The 19,579-nt window shown below is 34.9% G+C and overlaps 1 protein-coding gene across 1 annotated transcript in view; it reads right to left on the bottom strand.

Annotated features, from left to right (window-relative positions):
• Positions 1-2,027: 2,027 nt before the first annotated feature.
• The window catches only part of DHX15 (DEAH-box helicase 15), a 53,041-nt gene continuing 35,489 nt past the window's right edge, over positions 2,028-19,579 (bottom strand). Inside the window, exons 7-14 of the mRNA XM_059066273.2 lie at positions 15,670-15,756; positions 14,294-14,443; positions 13,778-13,886; positions 13,060-13,251; positions 10,044-10,166; positions 5,547-5,737; positions 3,809-3,978; positions 2,028-2,605 (exon numbers count right to left, since the gene is read on the bottom strand). Coding sequence (XP_058922256.1) covers positions 2,488-2,605; positions 3,809-3,978; positions 5,547-5,737; positions 10,044-10,166; positions 13,060-13,251; positions 13,778-13,886; positions 14,294-14,443; positions 15,670-15,756 — 1,140 coding nt within the window. The 3' untranslated portion in view covers positions 2,028-2,487. The remainder of the gene's footprint in view (positions 2,606-3,808; positions 3,979-5,546; positions 5,738-10,043; positions 10,167-13,059; positions 13,252-13,777; positions 13,887-14,293; positions 14,444-15,669; positions 15,757-19,579) is intronic.

Here is a 19,579-nt window from a genome sequence, read left to right as displayed (position 1 = left end):
CAAGTTGTGTTCATTTCCTCGGCCTTTACAGGCAAATGTTCTACTTGCTGATGGTCTTCCTTCCTTATGCTACATATGCTGTACTCTGTATCTAGGGGTTCTGTATCCATGGTTGGTTGAATCCAGGGATGTGGGACCTGTGCCTACAGAGGGCCAGGGCCATTTTATATAAGGGACTTGAGCATGCACGGATTTTGGTATCCACAAGGTGTCCTAGAACCAGTTCCCCACAGATACTGAGAATGACTATATTCACAACAAAAAGCAGTTCTACTTATTTTAAACTGAGAGATAAGGAGACCTCTCCAGAAAATCTTCAACAAAGATTTTCTGAATTATTATGGAGGGAATTTTAATATTTTGGTAGGAATGATAATAGGGAATAAAAACTTGGTTTGCTGTTTCCAAGGCAGCCACTCCCAATGCACACTCATCACTTATAAGATACAAACAATACCAGCCATTCCCAGAAACTCTGCCAAATAACTACCTAACATTGTTCTACACATCGCTCTATAACTTGTTTCTCTATAAGAAAACCTAATGGTCGAACTCTAGATTTTAAAAAGCACAAGGTTAAAAACCACAACACACTGAGACCTATTTAAAATTGGATAGATGGTCAGATTATAAAGATATGCAACTGATTTACCAACTGTATACTGTGATATAATTTTAACAGATAATATATTACTTTGGCAAGACCTACCATTTTAGTGAAAACAGTCTGATCAAGTACCTAGACTTTCTTAACCTAAAAAAAAAAAGCTAGCATATAATATTGCCAATAGTTAACATAGGATAAATTTTTAAACAATTTAAATGAAACCTAAAATATTACTTCAGCATGTAAATTACTCCATGGGAACAAAATTAAGCACTTAACAGAGCATATTTACTCTTTCAAACCACTAGGTATCATTTAACAATAACAGCTACCTACACTGAGAAGTATCCCAGTAACCTGAAATACTCTTAACTTGCCCAATTAACTCCCTTACACCACATATTAGATATATGCCCCAAAGCATATTTAAATCCCAACTATGTACACCTATAAATTTAACATTTAAATATTTTTAAAGGGGGGAAAGGGAGAAGAGGCAAGTCCAGACATTAATGAGTATAGTATTTACTCTTCAAGTAAAAGGAACTGATTTACTAAGAACCCTTTGATGGGTCACACCCTAAAGATGGGTTGCATCTAAAGACCCTTTGGGGCTTCCCTGGTGGCGCAGTGGTTGAGAGTCCGCCTGCCGATGCAAGGGACCCAGGTTCGTGTCCCGGTCTGGGAAGATCCCACGTGCCACGGAGAGGCTGGGCCCGTGAGCCGTGGCCGCCGAGCCTGAGCGTCCAGAGCCTGTGCTCCGCAACGGGAGAGGCCACAGCAGTGAGAGGCCCGCGTACCAAAAAAAAAAAAAAAAAAAAAAAAAAAAAAAGACCCTTTGATGGGTCATTTGTGGTTAAAAAAAGGGTTTTTAACTTGTCTGTGGCCTGTTACAGGGAATGGAAAGTTCACATTTTAACACACTACACTAATTACTTTGTACATTGCAAAAACCCTCAACACTGAGAATTTAGTAAAACTGACCAAGATCTACAATATAATATTTCCTATTGTCTATTTCATACAAACATTTGTTTCTGTGACTAGAGTGCTTAGAATGGTCTAAGTAAAACAACAACATCTGCTAAAAATGTGGTAACAAAATAATAAATAATCAGTCTTATGGAACGAACTTTAAGATGAAGAGAAAACTATCCTTTCATTATTGTCTTTGGGGATCCAATTCTGAGTAACAACTACATACTTTATCCCATTAGATCACATCCTGACCTAACGAAATGCTAAGCTATGTGCTTTAAAACACTGCTGTAACGACTACTTGAAAGAGCAACCCTGTGGAAAGATGCTGAATATGTAATCATAGTACACTTACAATTTAAGGAGAGAAAAAAAAAAAGTCCCACACTGGGGAAGAGAAGAAGCCATACTTAAAGAGACTAGAACAAAAATATCAAAGTGCTGTGGCCAAAATTAGTATAAATAGACTTTATTGAAGTCAGTGCCTCTGTACTGAGACAGAAGATTGTGTCTACATAAGCACAAGTTGTAACATTTCACAACTTCTAAAAGGAATGTCAACAATTACAACGATCATGCATACCATGGTCGATAATCACATTTTAGAAGCATTTTCAACCATTTCTAAAGAAATGCTTATAACATTGTTATATATAGAACTACTTTCAATAAACTGCAAAACATTGATCGACTTTTCCAGTATGAGCTACAGTGTCAACACAAAAGGGAGGCATAAATGTTTAATTTATGAAATCAGAATGGAATATTTACTGTAAAGAAAAATTAAAAAGCTTTCAAATAAAGGCCATTATTGAACCAACGTGAAGAGCACAACTTGAACTTTTGAGTTCATTCATCTTTTAAAGCTGTCCTCTGAATAACTTCAGTTCTAAGCATTGAATTCAGTATTGTGAATACTCCTTGGATTGCAGTTTGGCAATGATGCGGTCCAACTGTCTCTTTGCTTCACACTGTGGGAAATTGCTCATGTCATAATATTGAGGGGCAATTTTCACCAACCTGTCCAGAAGGGGGGAAAAATTACCAAATTAACAATTAAAGTACTGGTGTTGCTAACGGGATAGGCATTACTCATTAATATATTGATAAAGAAAGGCAAACCTACAAATCCAGATCAATGTTAAAATTACAAATGCTTAATCCTTATAAACACCACTTTTGATATGCATGCTTCTAATAAGCTATAAATTTTCTGATGGTGGACTTTCCATAAACTTAAAAAAAATGATAAATTCTTATTAAAAATCCTTTCTTTACATTAATACAAAGATATTAACATAAGGTCATTCATTTCTTCACTCTAGAACACTATTTTGACCAACCTCTCTAAGGTAAGAGCACTGAAGGTTCTATACAAGAAACATCCTGGTATTCAAATGACTGGATCTTCTCATTTTCAAAGTTCTAATAACCATAAATATAACTCTATACCCCACAAACAATACACTTGACTGAATCTTTTTTAATGTTTAGCCATACAACTTTTTCTCAACAAAGCATTTAAGATAAAATGATAATGTCCTACACAATTTAAGTGTCAAAAGTCATAAATCAGTGTAGGAAAGAAGCCTCAAAGTATATAGCAAGTGACATCAACTAAAATAAGCGCTTCAGTCCCACCATTCTTGGCTGACGTTTCCTATCTTAAGTTATAGAATACATTCTGGCCAAAAAAAAAAAAAAAAAAAAAAAAAAAAAACCACACAAGAGGGAGTGAGGTAGTGAAGTGGGTGGGTAATTTTGCTTAAAATAAGTCAGTTCTGATTACATTTTGTGAATCAAATATGCAATGACACAAAAAGAGGTATAGTTTTAATGTTTGCTTAGCTCCTAAAGCACCAACATATAAATAAATAATAGTTGAGAGCTAACTATAGTGGGACCAGGAGACTTGAGTTAATCACAACAGCAAGAGAAGGAGTCTAAAGACACTCTTGGTTATCAGTCAATTGTAACTTTATATTTAGCTCCAAATCCTGCCCATGTCGTACCAACAATCCCACTGTCCTCTCTTATCAAAGCAAAGATTTTAAGAGGTAACCATACCATCAGGTAAAAGCCCCATAACTATACACTGGACTATATATCTTAGTGATGAAAATACCAAATTCCCCAGAGTGAAACGAAAAATAAGACTCCTTTCAGATTCCATTCTGAGCAAACAGTAACGAAAACTTTTAGAACGAAAGGCGCTAAGCTTACCATTCAGGCTTGATATCTGTACACGTCCGGATGTAATTCTTTGTCGTAAGAACAAACTCATTATAAAGCACCCATTCAGGCTTGTGGTCAAGAACAGTAGAGGGATGCAACTGAACCACCTGGTTATCTTTCACAGTTAAGTAATGCCCTGTTCGTTCTAAATGTGCCACCTGAAACCAAAACCCAGTAAATTAATACAATACTTCTGATGTGCTAGTTACAAAACAAAAGTGGTGTAAAGCTACCTATATAATTAGGGACAAGCAAGCCTCACCTTTTGCTTTTTATCTGATGGCTATATTTATTTACCACTGCCTAATAAAAGCAGGAATCAGCAAACTACAACAGGTCAAATCCAACTCACTGCCTGTGTTTGTAAGGCCTGTCAGCTAAGAATACTTTATACATCTTTAAATGATTAGGGGAAAAAAATCGAAAGAGAAACATTTGGTGACACTGGAGTGGAAATCACATGAAATCATGAAATTTATATTTCATTGAACTTTTATTGGAACACAGGCATTCCCATTTGTCCAAGGCTGCTTTTGTGCTACAAGGGCAGGCAGAGTTGAATAGTTTTAATAGGGACCTAATAGGCCCACAAAGCCTAATATATACTATTTGGCCTTCCTGCCTTAGACTATCTAGAGTAGGTTCTTAATGCCAGGTGACAACTTTGTGGTAGCTGAACAATTACTAAAAGATTCATTATCTATAGTCAAACACATCAATTGGTGGCACTCATCTAATATTTAACAAATACCAAAGCAGATGAAGATAGTCCTTTCCAATTCTAGAACTCTAGTAACATAAAGAATATGTATGAATAAAAGAAATGAATAATACATAATAGAAAATAAACTCAATTTTATTCAATAAATATTTACTAAGCACCTACTAGGTGCCAGGTACTACACACACTGCATGCCCTATTTCTAATAAATTTTAATCTTAAGAGAGAACTAGGAATCCATAATGCTTGAGTAAGAGAGCAAGGCGTGAAAATCCTAACTTTAATAAGATCTTGTAAGATGCCACAATAAACATTCTGTTGCCCTGATTTTAAATACAGACAATGAGCCAATCTACTTTCATTCTGACTCAAGGGCATTTAAGTCCATTCTATTTATTGAGCTCATCTGGCCTTAAGGCAGGCCACATCTTGCTTAAAAGACAGAGCCAAAGGAGACAATGAAAAAAACAAGTGGGATATATAAGAGACAACTAAAACCAATCCCATCCCAAGTAAGGGATTCACTTGTTTTCATCAGAAAAACTCTGCATTTTTAAAAACATAATCTGTTGGAAGTCCTTTAAAATAAATGCTCACTAGATTTACCTGACAAGTTTTACTTCAGTCTCCAATATAAAACACAAAGCTAAATGAAACGTTTTAAATTTTTTTCATCTTTATTACTTATATCAAAAGACACGCCTGGCTTTCTCAGCACCAAGTGTCTTAAAGACTTCATTAATAAAAAAGTAATCCTAAAACTGATTTCTATATAACTGGATCTCTAACTATGCCATTCAGTGAATTAATTTAGACACATAAAAACTTCTCAGTATATCAGTTCATTCAAGAATTTGGACATAAAATTTAAGATCAATATTTATAGGCATTTTTAAATTGAATTTTTGTGTTTAACGTGTGTTTACGTGGATTCCAAGGGCTGCTATAGAAAACAAACATTATTTGGTAAACTTTTAATTATGCACTTCTGTATTATCCACATACCTGCATAAAATACCCAGTAACCAAAGCTTTTCTTATATTAATATAATAGTCCCTGCTTGTAAAGTCAGTACTTCGACGAGGCAAATTAAATCTGTCCATAATTCTCGATAGCTGCTGGCGTACATTGTCTGCTGACATCAGGGACCTGTAGTTAATGAAGTTGTCATAACACCACTGAACCGATTCATGATCTACAAAGTTGGAGGGAGGGAAAATAAGAGGGGACATGAATCATCCAAACAGGTATATTATCTAATTAAAAAAGGAAATCACTATAAACAGTAAGCTAAATAATCCAAAAGGGAATAACCCACATCATTTGTATAAATTAACCACAATGTTATCAACTTTCCTAAAAATCTGGAGTAAAATTCAAAATTAGAAATAGCACTACGGTTTCTGGCTACTGAATGACAAAACAATGGTTTTTGGATAAACTATTTTAATTGTACTGAGTTATTTACCCATAAACATCCACCTGGTTGTTTTCGATAGTCTGACAGGGGTGGGTTGAGAGAATTTGGAAAAATGCCAGGTCTTTCTCATTTTCAAAGAAAAAACAAGCTTAGATTAAGACTATCAAATACAATTTAAAAGTTATAAAAATGAACTTCAAGTGACTATTGTGTGCTTTTCTTTATTCCTGAGCTAGAGCACCCCAAACTTAGTGTTTAAAAGTTTTACTGTGACCCATGTACCTCTTAGTGGTTTAAAATACAAGTGACATAGTTTACAAGGATGTCTGGAACATTCACTCTTATGTTTAATAAACAAAGCTTATATCAAAGCACTTCAAGTAATTTCACTACATGTATTTTATTTATTATCAAAGGGATCTTTCTCCATTGATGAATCCTTCCAACTAACCTAGAGATGCTCATATAAGAGCTCAAAATGTAGCATCATGTAAAATATTACACAGTGCCACCTTTATGTCTCAAAGATAGTCACAATGGAAAACTGCATTATTTACTTGAGGCCCTTCGATAAATAAATCTAAGAGGGTTACTGTGAAATGGGGGCGGGGGTCCTTAAAAAATTACAACTATGATGATCCTTTTCCAGCTATGTGATATATAGTAATCTTTGGTATAGTCCTTTCTCCTTGGTTCTAGGATTCTACTAATTATAATATACATATTCTTAATAGTTTGTCAGAGGAACAACAGGTGCATTAATAAATGTTTATCCATTACAAAATGCAGCCACATTTCAGAAACAGGGTAGGTGGATAGGTGGGGTAGTAAATGACCTTTAAATTGAAGAACTGACATGTTAAAATGTCCATTAATTAACCCACCTGGAATGAGAAATAAAAGGTATCCAACTGAACATACTGACATTTAAAGCAAAGCACTGAGTATCTTCAGAGATGAAACAAAGAAAGTATGTGCTTAATGAAAGGTAACGTCGAAACAGACAATAAAAAGGGGGACTTCTTAAAAGGGTTGTTCATTTGCAGACTTTGATCTGGAGTGTAGTGTTTCTGACATGCTAAACTTTTTGCAGAATTCATACACTAAAGGGTAACAGAACAGGAATTTTAAGTTGTCAAGATAAACAAATAGTATTTGATGGTTTTACTATGTCTCTAAATTTTTGAGAAATAGTTTGATAAATGGGAGGAATAAAATCTAAACATGGGAACATTTTATTAAAATACTTCTAGCTATATATTTCTCACAGTGAAACTACTCTTAAGATCTAAAGCCAAACCATTAGCACAGACACACACAAACACAGAGAAATTAAGGCACTGCAAAATAACTTAAATCTAGTTGCTTCCCAAGTGTTAAAACAAATAGTATAAAGACTAATTTATCCTTACTATGTAATCAATCATTGTCTTTAATGAAATAGATCCTCTTGACTAATATCTGAAATATTTGCTAACATTTGCTAGCTTGCAAATACACAATGTTTCAAATACAACACAGTGTCACTTAAAAATTAGATAAAACACCCCAAATTCAATTTTAGTACACGTACTGCCGAAGCGAGCACAAACACCCCAAATTCAATAAATGGATATGAAATGTCCAAATATTATGTGGAGATCAAAGTCTGATGTTGTTTTTAGAATAGCTCTCCTTATTTGAAAAGGTGGCAGTGATTAAAGGCTAAATGTCCAGTCATTCTGTTTCCTTTGACCTTATTAAGAAAAGCGTATCGAGGAAAAGGTCTAAAACTAACCAACAGCTTACCATCCCTATGGCAGTGAGAAGCATTTAGTAGAAAAGGATCATCTATCTAGTGAGCAGATGCTCCCATTCTACTTCATGACACTCCCTCTGCTTAGAATAGGTACGCTAAAGCTTTTAATAGGTACCTACTGTTCAATATTTTCCTAGAAAGCTCCCAACTATCAAATATGTGTATAAAGCACAAGCATTCTTTAGCAATTTTATCATTTAAATCTTAAAACTCCTCTAATATAAGATACTGTAATGTTACATTTATATGTAAAAATGAAAACAGTTCCACTATAAATCTTAAATTTCATTTTCAAAGCAAATTATGAAATCCAAATACAATGCTGTGCTAGTTATCATCAAAAGCTTAAATGACAAAATAACACAACCTAATTTTAAAAGAATTAAAATGTCCTGTGAGAGAAATAGGGTTAAAAAACCATGCTGCTCCTACAGAAATCTTTTCATTTCCACTTAAAACAGTACCTTAATAATGTCAAGGGATTCTGAGAACCAAGATGGATGTGAACCTGCTCCTTTCTCAAGGCAGTTATCACAATCTGTTAATAAGTTATGTGTCTGGTGGTCACACAGTTATCAACCACCATGTGATACAGTTAGCACCACAACAGGAATATAGTGTATTTCTTGAATTGACCTATCCCATCGGGAATAAAGTCTTTAACATTATGCATTACCAATACTTTGGACACAAGAAGGATAAAATAAATTTTCTGAAGTAAACTATGTATTGCCCTTCACCTGTTTCTCAATTACTTTTCATTTACCTCCCTTACCTGCCCCAAATTTGTTAGATCCAGGAAGAGGACTCTACCTTTTCCTTATCTGATATTCATCAATTCTATCAACTCATATCAGAGTTCGTGTGTAAGACACAGATGTGCAATTTGGCTGCTAAGGTCCTTGGTTCCTCATACTGGCCCTCTAGCACTTCTGGACCCTGAATGAATAAATTCACCCCATCCCCAAAGAGATGTGCCAAAGTCAACAGACTATTTTAAGAGTGTAAACTGGATTTTTTGAGAAATAAAAATGAGATTCAAATAAAAGAAGGAGTGTAAAATTTGAATGTCTATATAATAAATTAGGAAACTAAATTCTTATCAGCAGAAACCACAAACTTTCAGAGTGACTGAAGACACCACATTCCTGGAAAAGGGTGATGTAGGGCTATCAGTCTCTGATAACGTATCACCCAACAGGTTAACCTACCGATATGTAGAAATCAAATACTTTCACAATCTATTGCAATTATTTCCACATTTTTTTCCCTTTACATTTTCCTCTCATTTAATTTTTATAAATAGTGCATTCCAACAAAAGCATCTGGCAATAACTGTATTATTACCACTATGTTTCCTTGTTTTCAAATAACTGGAAAATGTTTTTCATGTTGCTAAATATTCTCTGAAACAAAGCTAGAACAATATTTCATCATGTTGCTATAGCATAAATCACTGAACCATCTTTCTACTGGTGGGCATTTAGGTAGTTTCCATTTTCCTTTACTATGATAGATAACTGTGGGATAAAAAACTTGAAACATATCTCTGTAGACAGAATACTAAAAGAAAATCTCACAGATTATCTCTAGGTCAAAGGGTTTGAGTTTGTTAAGGTTCTTGGTAACATAAAATCTACTGCTTTTCATAAAGATAACATAAATTTACATCCCCAGCTCTGGTGTAAGACTGCTCCACTAAACCCACTCCTACACAACTAAAGACTATCTTTCTTTAACCTTTGCCAATTTTATAGGTGAGAAAATGGCACCTCTCAATAACAATGCATTTATTGAACTACAAGTAGAGTTGAATTTCCCCCTCATTGTTTATGGACCACTTATAGCCTGAGAATGGTCATTCATATTTATAGCCTGTATTTCTATTTTGTTAATTTACTCTTTTGTAAGAGCTATTTATTAGTTAAAATATTAGACAGTAATAATTCTATAATACAAAACCATTCACAAAAAATGCAAAATTAAAACAAAAGTATATCAAAATCTGTATGTTCATGGTTAATTTTATACAAGTATTTTACCTTTATTTCTCTGTATTTTCCAGCTTTCCAGTGCTTTTTCCCTGATTATAAAAGTAAACAACTCTGGAAAAGATGGGCAATTTCTATTTTAAATGCTAGTCATGAGTTTTTTTCTAAAGGATCTCTGGGTTTCTAACGTAAAGTTGTCACAGATAATAAATGAAAGGCAGATGAAGAAACATCTTATATGCTGCAAGTGACATTTAGACAAAAGAGTGCCTTCAATCTAATTTATACTCACTTTGTTTAAAAGCGTGGTAGACATTCAGCAGCGTCAGATGATCTCCATCTATGTGGGCAAATCTCATCTTGGCCTCATCTGCGGCTTTCTTGGCCTCCGTGGGGCGAACAAAACACTGTGGGACTAAACAAGGTTGGTATGGGCCCAACACAAACGCCCATATCGATGAGTCACGCATTCACAGATAGAGGAACAAGGCCTAGCTAGGTCAGTTCACAGAGCATAGGGCAGGGCAGGATGGCCTCCAACTGCATCTTGGACTGTTTACTACCTTGATTTGGTACATCAACACCTAACCACATCTGTAAGACAAGAGGGTTTCAAAGCTACAGAGTACCTGATTATTTTTAACTAGATCTAAAAGTAGGCATCAAAACAGCTATTCTGAAGGCCATCAAGATACTAGAAAGCTCAACTTATTTCAAAAACCAGTGCCGATAGCTCTACCAATAGCCAGAATTACGGTGTTAATAGCCTTTTAGCTAAATATAATTTTTTAAAAGGCCATCCATTGAATCCGCTGAATGGTTATGAAAGTGATGAAGCTATACTTGCCCACTGCAGGGCTAAAAACAACTTTCCAACCAGTGTACTGCCACATTTCTATTGTAATTCTTCCCTAGTGCTGTGGCTATTGCCAACTGGTGGGTATCACTATTAGCACTGGTGAGCAGAAGCATATGTAAACATAAAAAATATCATGAAATCTTGTGTTTTGATGATAGCAGTAGTGGTGGAAGGTTAAACCGCCTCTGAATTAAGAAAATTCAAAAAGGCTGGGAATATTCAGCCTAGTCTTCCAGCATTTTAAGAAAAAGATTAGAAAATAAAGTCCCAAGTTCTTTTTTTAAACTGTATTTGAAGACTTCAATATAAAAGCAGAATCCAATTATTTTAAAGTTGACAATTAGTCTGAAACGGTCATTATTTCAATGGTCATCAAAATATATAACTACAGTATTTGTTTAGAGCCTCAATATTAATTCACATAAAACTTTAAGTTGTTACATACAAAGCGTGCACTATATTTTTTGAAATACAACTTTCCTTAATTCACTTTAGCAATTCCATAGTCATAAAAGCAGTATGAAAATAAAAAGACTTAACAACTTGGGACTTTGTGAACACATTTTTAAAGCTCTTAAAAACTTTGTCAATAAAAAAAATTATAAATTATCAGTTCAGATAGAAGATAATGGGAATAATCGACAGTGAGATCAAATACAGTATCCATTACTCTTTGCCATACAGTTTCCCCTTTAAAATGATTCCAAAGAAGCCAAATAGAGACAATGACACATGATCACAGTAAATACTAAGTCTTGCTTAATGTAACTGAAGCAAGGTAATAAATAAAAGTACAGAAATCTCTCATAGCTGTGAAAGTTAATGTGAACTAGCTACCAGAGTTAAATACTGGGTATAAGAAGCACTCCATAAGGCCCCTGATTTGTACTATTTATATCAGGACCCGAAAACTTCAGAAACTCTTTAAATGGAAAACAAAGCATTACAAGCTCAGCAAACTGTTTCAGTTCCATGACTTCTTCCTCACGCTTTAACATTTTCCCCCACAAATGCCAAGTTTAATAACCGCTGCACATACATGTTCACTCTCTTGATGTGCTAAAGATGACCAGTAAACCCTATGTTTTGTAGAACTATTACAAAATAAGAGATGTAGTTGGAAGATCTCAACTGCATCATAATGACCAATTTTTTTAAAGGGCTAATTTTCTAAACTCAAACAATGGTAATTGTATAGTATGCTTGGTAAGAGAACCTAGAAAACTAAAAACTGGGCAGATAACAAATACAATCTGTTAAACTCCTGCCCCACACTTTCTCTAAAAACTAAAATGTTGGGTTAACTACAACTGGGAGAATCTAGCAAAAACAACATATAAGAAAAGGCAGACAACAACCTACCACCACCTCCGCAAGAGACTACAATTTCATTAAAATGATTCGATACTGCCCTGCCCATCTGCTCTGAGTCTGATCAATCATAACTCTGCAAAAAAAACATTTTAGCTAGTTCTTAAATTAAAAATTCACACCATTAAAATATACATCTAAACTAAGCCAAAATTTTTATATTTAGAAATTTAAAAAATTTCCTCCTTTAACTACATGTAAGATTTTGAATTATTTGAGGCATTTAATTATAAATAATACCAATAAACCACTCTAAGACTGGAAGTCAATTTTCCCCAGTACTGAAACTAGTACTACAGAGTACTTTGATAGTAAAAACTTAATACGTTTTCTATTTTTTGCTGCAAGAACCAGTGTATATTTGTATGTTAACAATATTTCTCTCTTTTTTTGGAAAATCTAATTTCCAAGTTACTATTTACTTGTGAATTAAGTGTTACTGCTATTAAAAACAATAGTATTTGTTCAGCTCAATGTTCCAATTTTTAAAATAAGCAATTTTATCTATTGACATATTTATTTTATCAAGTGTTTTCTTGCCATTGTAAAAGAATTACCATCAGGTTAGATTTTAAACCTAGAATTATATATTACTACTTCTATTTATTTGGTAACTAAGTTTGAAGTAAATGTTTGATTGACACTGCAGTACGATTTATACATGTAGAAAAAGCTCACTCTTTAAATGACAGTTTGCTTTGTCTCAGGCTCACTTAATAGTGCCAGCTACTAGAACAAAGTTCTTCTGGTACTTTCAGCAATAAACTGCAAAACTGATGGACCTACCAAAGAACTCAGTTATAATCTCTTCAGACTTATTCTTCTCTTATTGAGATTTTTATTTGCACTCAAGAGAGCCCATGTTTTTACTATACTGTGTGCACAATTACTTAATTTACTTTTGTAAATACTATGTCATTATGAAGCTACTTTACAAGATATTTAGGAAACAAAATGAGTCCCTTAAAATCACCTATAAAATCCACTATCATACTAAATATTAAAAAACAAAACCAAAAGTGAAGTCCACCCAAACTTTGAAGAGCTGGGCTTTTTTTAGTTCCTTTCCCTCTATTACCTGACAACATAGCAGTAATAGATAGGACCTCATTAGAACAGTTGTAGTCACAACTTGCAATAACCATTTTAGCGAGCTGTGGATCTAGAGGAAACTCAGCCATCATGGATCCCAATTCAGTCAGATCTCCATCATCGTTTAAAGCAGCCAGATAATTCAAAAGTTCTAGGGCTCTCATCAGAGTTTCAGGAGCTAGGGGGAATACGCAATATAACAGACAAGCTGCCTTAATAAGCAAAAACGTGACAAAGTACAAATTATTATAAGCATTCTCATTTTTCATTCTACAGTGGACCAAACTCGAAACTCAAACTGTCATCAAATTCAATTACAGAGATCTAGCAAACTATGAATGATATAAAATTGCAAAACTTTCCTGTATAGTAGTAAAAACTGTCATCTTCCCAAGTGCATATAAATAACTGTTAACTCAACAATGTGTTTATCAAACTATTTTTCTTCCAAAAAAACAATTGGGAAAATTTTCACATTTTTATGCCCTGTCAATAACTCCCAGAATAATTTAGTTATTCTGAAGGGGAAAAAAAAGAATTTGCTCTTTTGTGACTCTTTTAATTTTAATGCTAACACACAAAATTTATCTTGATGAATTGTAAGAAACAGGTAAAATGTATTTAATATATATATGGAATAGGATGCAGAGAACGAGTCAATTTTGGTTAAAAGGTTTGATAAAATATGCTTTGAGAATTCATACCTGGTGGATCCATAAAATCAAAATGCACCAAATCATCAATACCAAGTTTCTTCAATTGTAACACAACTGATCCTAAATTAGAACGCAAAATCTCAGGATAGGTGTTATCCTAGAAAAATACAAAAACATTTGTTCTGTTAAATATTCCTTAATCCTCTTGCTCCAAAAAGCAAAACATATCTGTTCTCTGCCCCCTTAGCTATTAACTTCTGGCATTTCTTCTAAACCACTAACTAAAGAGAGGAGAAAAACACCTGTGGACTAAATAGACTAAAAGGGAATCAGACACTTTTCTGTGAACTATCTTTATAGGGTTCAAAGTGTTACTGCTGCTGCCCACCTTGACTCAGAACTGTAACAAAGATTTGTATTTGTAGACTACACCATAAATCTCGGAAAAACTAAAGAGATTATAGTGCCAAAAGGCAAGATAAAGTAAATGAAGTAATTTTCTCCTGGTAACAAATTCACCTTACCCTTCCAAACACACTAGGAAGGACACAGTAAAACCCTTACCTGCATTTCTGTTTTGTAAGCTTTCTCTGTATAAAGTCTGAAGCACTTCCCAGGTCTGGTTCGTCCAGCTCGACCAGCCCTTTGCTGAGCTGAAGCTTTACTAATGGCTGTCACTAAAAGGGACTCGACTCTGATTCGAGGATTATATACCTATTGGAATGGAAAGAACATTAAGAATGATTCTTCGAAGGGCTTCCCTGGTGGCGCAGTGGTTGAGAGTCCGCCTGCCGATGCAGGGGACACAGGTTTGTGCCCCGGTCCGGGAGGATCCCACATGCCGCGGAGCGGCTGGGCCCGTGAGCCATGGCCGCTGAGCCTGCGCGTCTGGAGCCTGTGCTCCACAACGGGAGAGGCCACAACAGCGAGAAGCCCGCGTACCACAGAAAAAAAAAAGAATGATTCTTCCTTCAGTTAAACACAAAACTGTGATCTAACAGAAGTATCCAGAGCCCACAGCTAACCTCAAAATAAACAAAGTAGTACTGATGACCACCATAAACAATGCTGGGACAGAAACAAAATTCATCATCTTTACTCCTTAACTTTCTTTCAGGTATTCTGACTTCAGCATTCTGAGAGACCTAAGCTAACGTGAAAAGTCTCTTATCTAACACACAGATAGCTTATATCATCTTTACTCTTCCTAACGTAAAATGATTTCAGCTTTACCTTACTCTTATATAGTGGATTGTGCTGAAGGTTTTTGCCTGAAAAGAACCTGTCAATTTCAACACCTTGGACATTAAGAAAACTATTTTGAACTTAGTCCAGAAGAAGTCAGTTATATGCTGCCAGTTTAAAGGAGAGTTTTCTATCAAAAATGTGAGTACTATGTACAATGAATTCTCCCAATTATACTTATAAAATGTAATCAAATGCAATCAAAGATCTTTAAATTATAAAACATAGTTTTATTTATTTACTGAGTAGTCACTTCATTTGGTAAAAGTGCTTGGTATTCAGTACTGTTAAACTAGAGGTTAACATAGTACTTTTTTTTTTCAAGTACTGTGCCTGGCACATAGAAACTCTAATTTAGTTGGGGAGTGACTGATATGCAGGTTATGATAATCAATCCTGTATTTATTACTACCACCATACTCCTTACATGAACATACACTCATATACAAAACACTCACCATCACTACAAAGAAACCGAGAAACCAACGCAACCGAAAAGAAGCCTAGGGTTAAACATTAAACATGGGCTTAGTATGTCAAACCCAGCTAGAACACAAAGGGTTCATACCTTAGAAGTCTGAAAATGAAACACAAACTGGAAAATAATTCTAAAAAGTAAATTTCAGCCATTAAATGAGTAAGCAATAAGTACTGTTAAACTAATACTAATTCATAAAGTACTACAAAATACATACCTTCTGTTTTGCAAATCCAGGATCAATCACAAATACCACACCATCTATTGTCAAAGATGTCTCTGCAATGTTAGTTGACACAACTACCTGTTAAGAAATAAACAGTATTTAACTTATACTACCAGCCAAGTACAAGATTAGCATTAACTTTCACTAAACAATCAGTTACAACCCACTAAATAAACTAGAAATAAGGTTTGATCTTTAATGACCAATGCTATATAAAGATGAATTAATATTTAAGAATTCAAAGTTTCATTTAGCTCATCATAGTACTTTCCTTTTTCAACAAAAAAATCTTCAGGTTATAACTCAATCACATCATGTTTTGATTATTCAAATAGCAGAAGAGCATCAAAAGAAAATTATCGATAAAGCAATGTAAGCTTACCTCACAGAATGTCTCCCTGAGAGAACACTCCTTGGTTAACATCCAAACTCCACACAACATGTAACATCTTTCAATATTTTCAGGCCACATTGATAAAGGAAAACTTTATATCACCAAAACTCAACTCAGTATTTTAAACAAAATGGCACATAGGGATGAAAACCTCAAGTTAGAATCCAAGAATTTGCAGATCATCAGAACAGAACGTAGATGTTTTGTAAAGTGTATAGTCTCAAATGGTGTGTCACTGCATACAAGGAAACTTAATCATTTGAAATTTTCATTGACAGGGAATAATGTTTAAAGCATTTACATACTAACATGATAGCTTGTTTTTTCATGTGGGTGTTTTACTGTATTTTAAACAGGTTTTAGAAGATTAGGGGCTTGAGAATGACATGTTACATAATTTTTCTTTTTAAACAACGGGAAAATCGGATCCTCATTAATTTTGAGAACAGATTGCTGACATTAAGTAGGAAATACTTATATATGCAAGCAGTTGACAGAGAAGATAGATCAGAGTCTGCTCTTAAAGCTTTTACAGTTTGTAAAGAAACATTAGAGGTGGAGAGGAAGTGTAATGACATCAAAAATGCGCTGTAAGATTTTTAAAGTGTTTATTTCCAAAGTGAAGACAAGGAAAACTTACTGAGAAAATGGCATTTAGTAGAGTTGTTGAAGGTAAGGTGGGATCTACCCACAAGAGGGAAGGGAAGAGCACTAGAAATAGAAGGTTCAGCCTAAGCGAGAGAGCACGTGGACAAGAGTGCCCATAGGCACATGTAAGAAAAGACTCACACTGCCAGGAAATCTTGGAGGTTTAAAAGATTACTAGAATGCCACGGAGCAACTAAGCCTGTGTGCCACAGCTACGGAGCCTGCACTCTAGGGCCTGCGAGCCAAAACTACTGAAGCCCATGCGCCTAAAGCCCATGCTCTTCAACAAGAGAAGCCACCGCAATGAGAAGCCTGAGCACCATAACAAAGAGTAGCCCCTGCTCACAACCAAAGAAAGCCTGCGCACAGCAACAAAGACCCAATGCAGCCAAAAATAAATAAATAAATAAATTTATATATATTAAAAAAAGATTACTAGAGCATCACTAACAGGATAATATTTTAGAATCACTTGCATGTCTAAGACCAAAACGCTCCCTTTGTGCATTGGTCAGTTGAAAAGACTGCTAACTAGCAAATGGATAATAAACTGTAAGTGGTTTGATGCTAATGAAATATATTTCCAGAACACTGCGAAGACACGCACATTCAATAATTAGAGCTGAAGCAAGCATAAACAAGGTTAACAGGTGAACTTGAATAAATATAACCAGAGTTTAATAATTCTTATACAAAGTCAGTGTGTTGTAGTGGAAGGAGCAGGGGTAGGTGGCAAAGCCAGGAATCAAACCTAAATAGCTAAGTAAGAGGTTTTAACACCCCCAAACTTTAATTTCCTTTTATAACTCTTGTATACTAGTCTAGCTGAGACAGGGTTTTAAGATATAAACTTAGATAATGAATGTGGAAAGCCCTTATAAACTATACAGAATCACAAACGACATGCCTGTGATTACATAAGAGATCTTGTGGTTTTCTGTTATTCTGGGGTGAAAATGGTTGCCATTATGGATAGATGCTGTACTTATTACACATATTTCTAACAGAACAAAATATACTCAATGTAATAAAAAATGTATTGGTGTGATTAACCCTTTGAGTTATTTAAAACAGTTTTTGTCCACCAAATAATTTCACTTGGTATTCATGTGTTTTCTCTGGGTGTGTGTGTGACAAAAATCATACAACACCTTATAAGGTGGTGTGGATGTGTGATTTCACAAGTGTTTAAGAATCAGGTGATTACACCAACTTTGGCAAGCTCCATGTCATTACTGATGATAAAGTCAACTGCCATCCAAAAGTCACACTCTGAAATACAAGCATAAAAAGACCTAGAGAAGCATGGTCTTTAGACTTTTTCCAAAGATTAAAAAAAAGTAAACTGGTTAAAAAGCTTTAAGGTGATAAATTTTTTTTTTTGAGTAGGACCTACCTACCCTATGAGAGGTGGGTTTTGGGACAAAAAAGGGGAACACTCATATAACAAGTTGTACAACTCTGAGGGAGATATTTCTACTAACTCTACCACTAGAGCTGGATAAATAACACTAACTAAGGCTAAATAAAACAGACACCCACAGATTACAAAAGAACAGAGAAGTAAATGAGATGATATAAGTTATCTAGCTGTCTTGGAACCTTAGCAGTGGGGTGAGTGAGGCAAGCCCTAAGTATGTTCTAGATGTGTTAAGTGGCACATGATCTAATTAGGAAGTGGTCATGACACAGTGATACTGAATTTGTCAAGGGACTTACATATTACCGACAGGAATATATATGTTATAAGCTTCCTAGACTGTAGCTTGGCAATAAGTGTTCAAAGAGTCTTAAAGAGTGTTCAAACCTCACTTGCAAAGGAATTATTTCAGGTAAATAACCCCACGTATAGAATAAACACTATGACAAAAAGTCTGGCGATACCAATTCTAATCTTTTTATATTATATGTGTTAAGAATAAACTCTCAACTAGATTTATCCCTTTCCTCCTCAATAATTTGCCTTCTAATGGAATCCACGTTGATTTATTTCAATAATTCCATTTCAAAGTACTTGAGTTGCTCTACTTGAATTCTATTTGCACACAGTAATGCATTTAGGTTAAACAAATTTGGATTTTTAGTCCCTAGGGAACTCGGTGGGGTCTCTAATACAGTGAGGACATTAGCTTGTTTGTAAATGTTCCAGCAGCACCACACTAAGTTATCTTCAGATAATGTATTATTAAGCCTCTCTTTAAAACTATAAAGCCATCTCCACAAGGGCCATTTCTCTTTTTTATTGAGCAATGTATGCTCTGAGCCATTTTAATTAGTAAACTCTAAGATAAGCTACAGAAAAATCAGCTATTTGTATGGACAAAATTAATGAAAACTAAATAAAAACAAAAATAGTTGCTGGATTTTAGTAACACCAAATCTGTATAAAAGAGCAGCTATGTCTTAGTCAAAAAATGCATACAAGTGACTTACTGATGAGTAAACTTTCATGCATGTACAAAACTACTATAGCTTTAGCTTAAAGTCAAATATTTGAACAAATGTCAAGCATGATCAAAACAGGTAAAAGTCTCCACCCTCACATAAATTTATGAATTGCGTTCTCAACCTTTCTTTTAGAACTATTTATTTATTTATTTATTTATGGCTGTGTTGGGTCTTCATTGCTGTGTGCGAGCTTTCTCTAGTTGCAGCAAGTGGGGGCTACTCTTGTTGCGGTGCACAGGCTTCTCATTGTGGTGGCTTCTCTTGTTGCGGAGCATGGGCTCTAGGCACGCGGGCTTCAGTAGTTGTGGCTCTCGGGCTCCAGAGCGCAGGCTCAGTAGTTGTGGCTCGCGGGCTCTAGAGTGCAGACTCAGTAATTGTGGCGCACGGGCTTAGTTTCTCCCCGGCATGTGG

This window comes from Kogia breviceps, chromosome 6, assembly GCF_026419965.1.
Source record: "Kogia breviceps isolate mKogBre1 chromosome 6, mKogBre1 haplotype 1, whole genome shotgun sequence".
NCBI classification, from domain to species: Eukaryota; Metazoa; Chordata; class Mammalia; order Artiodactyla; family Physeteridae; genus Kogia; species Kogia breviceps.
The sequence above is the reverse complement of the archived record's forward strand: the minus strand, read 5'-3'. Positions and strand labels throughout refer to the sequence as shown.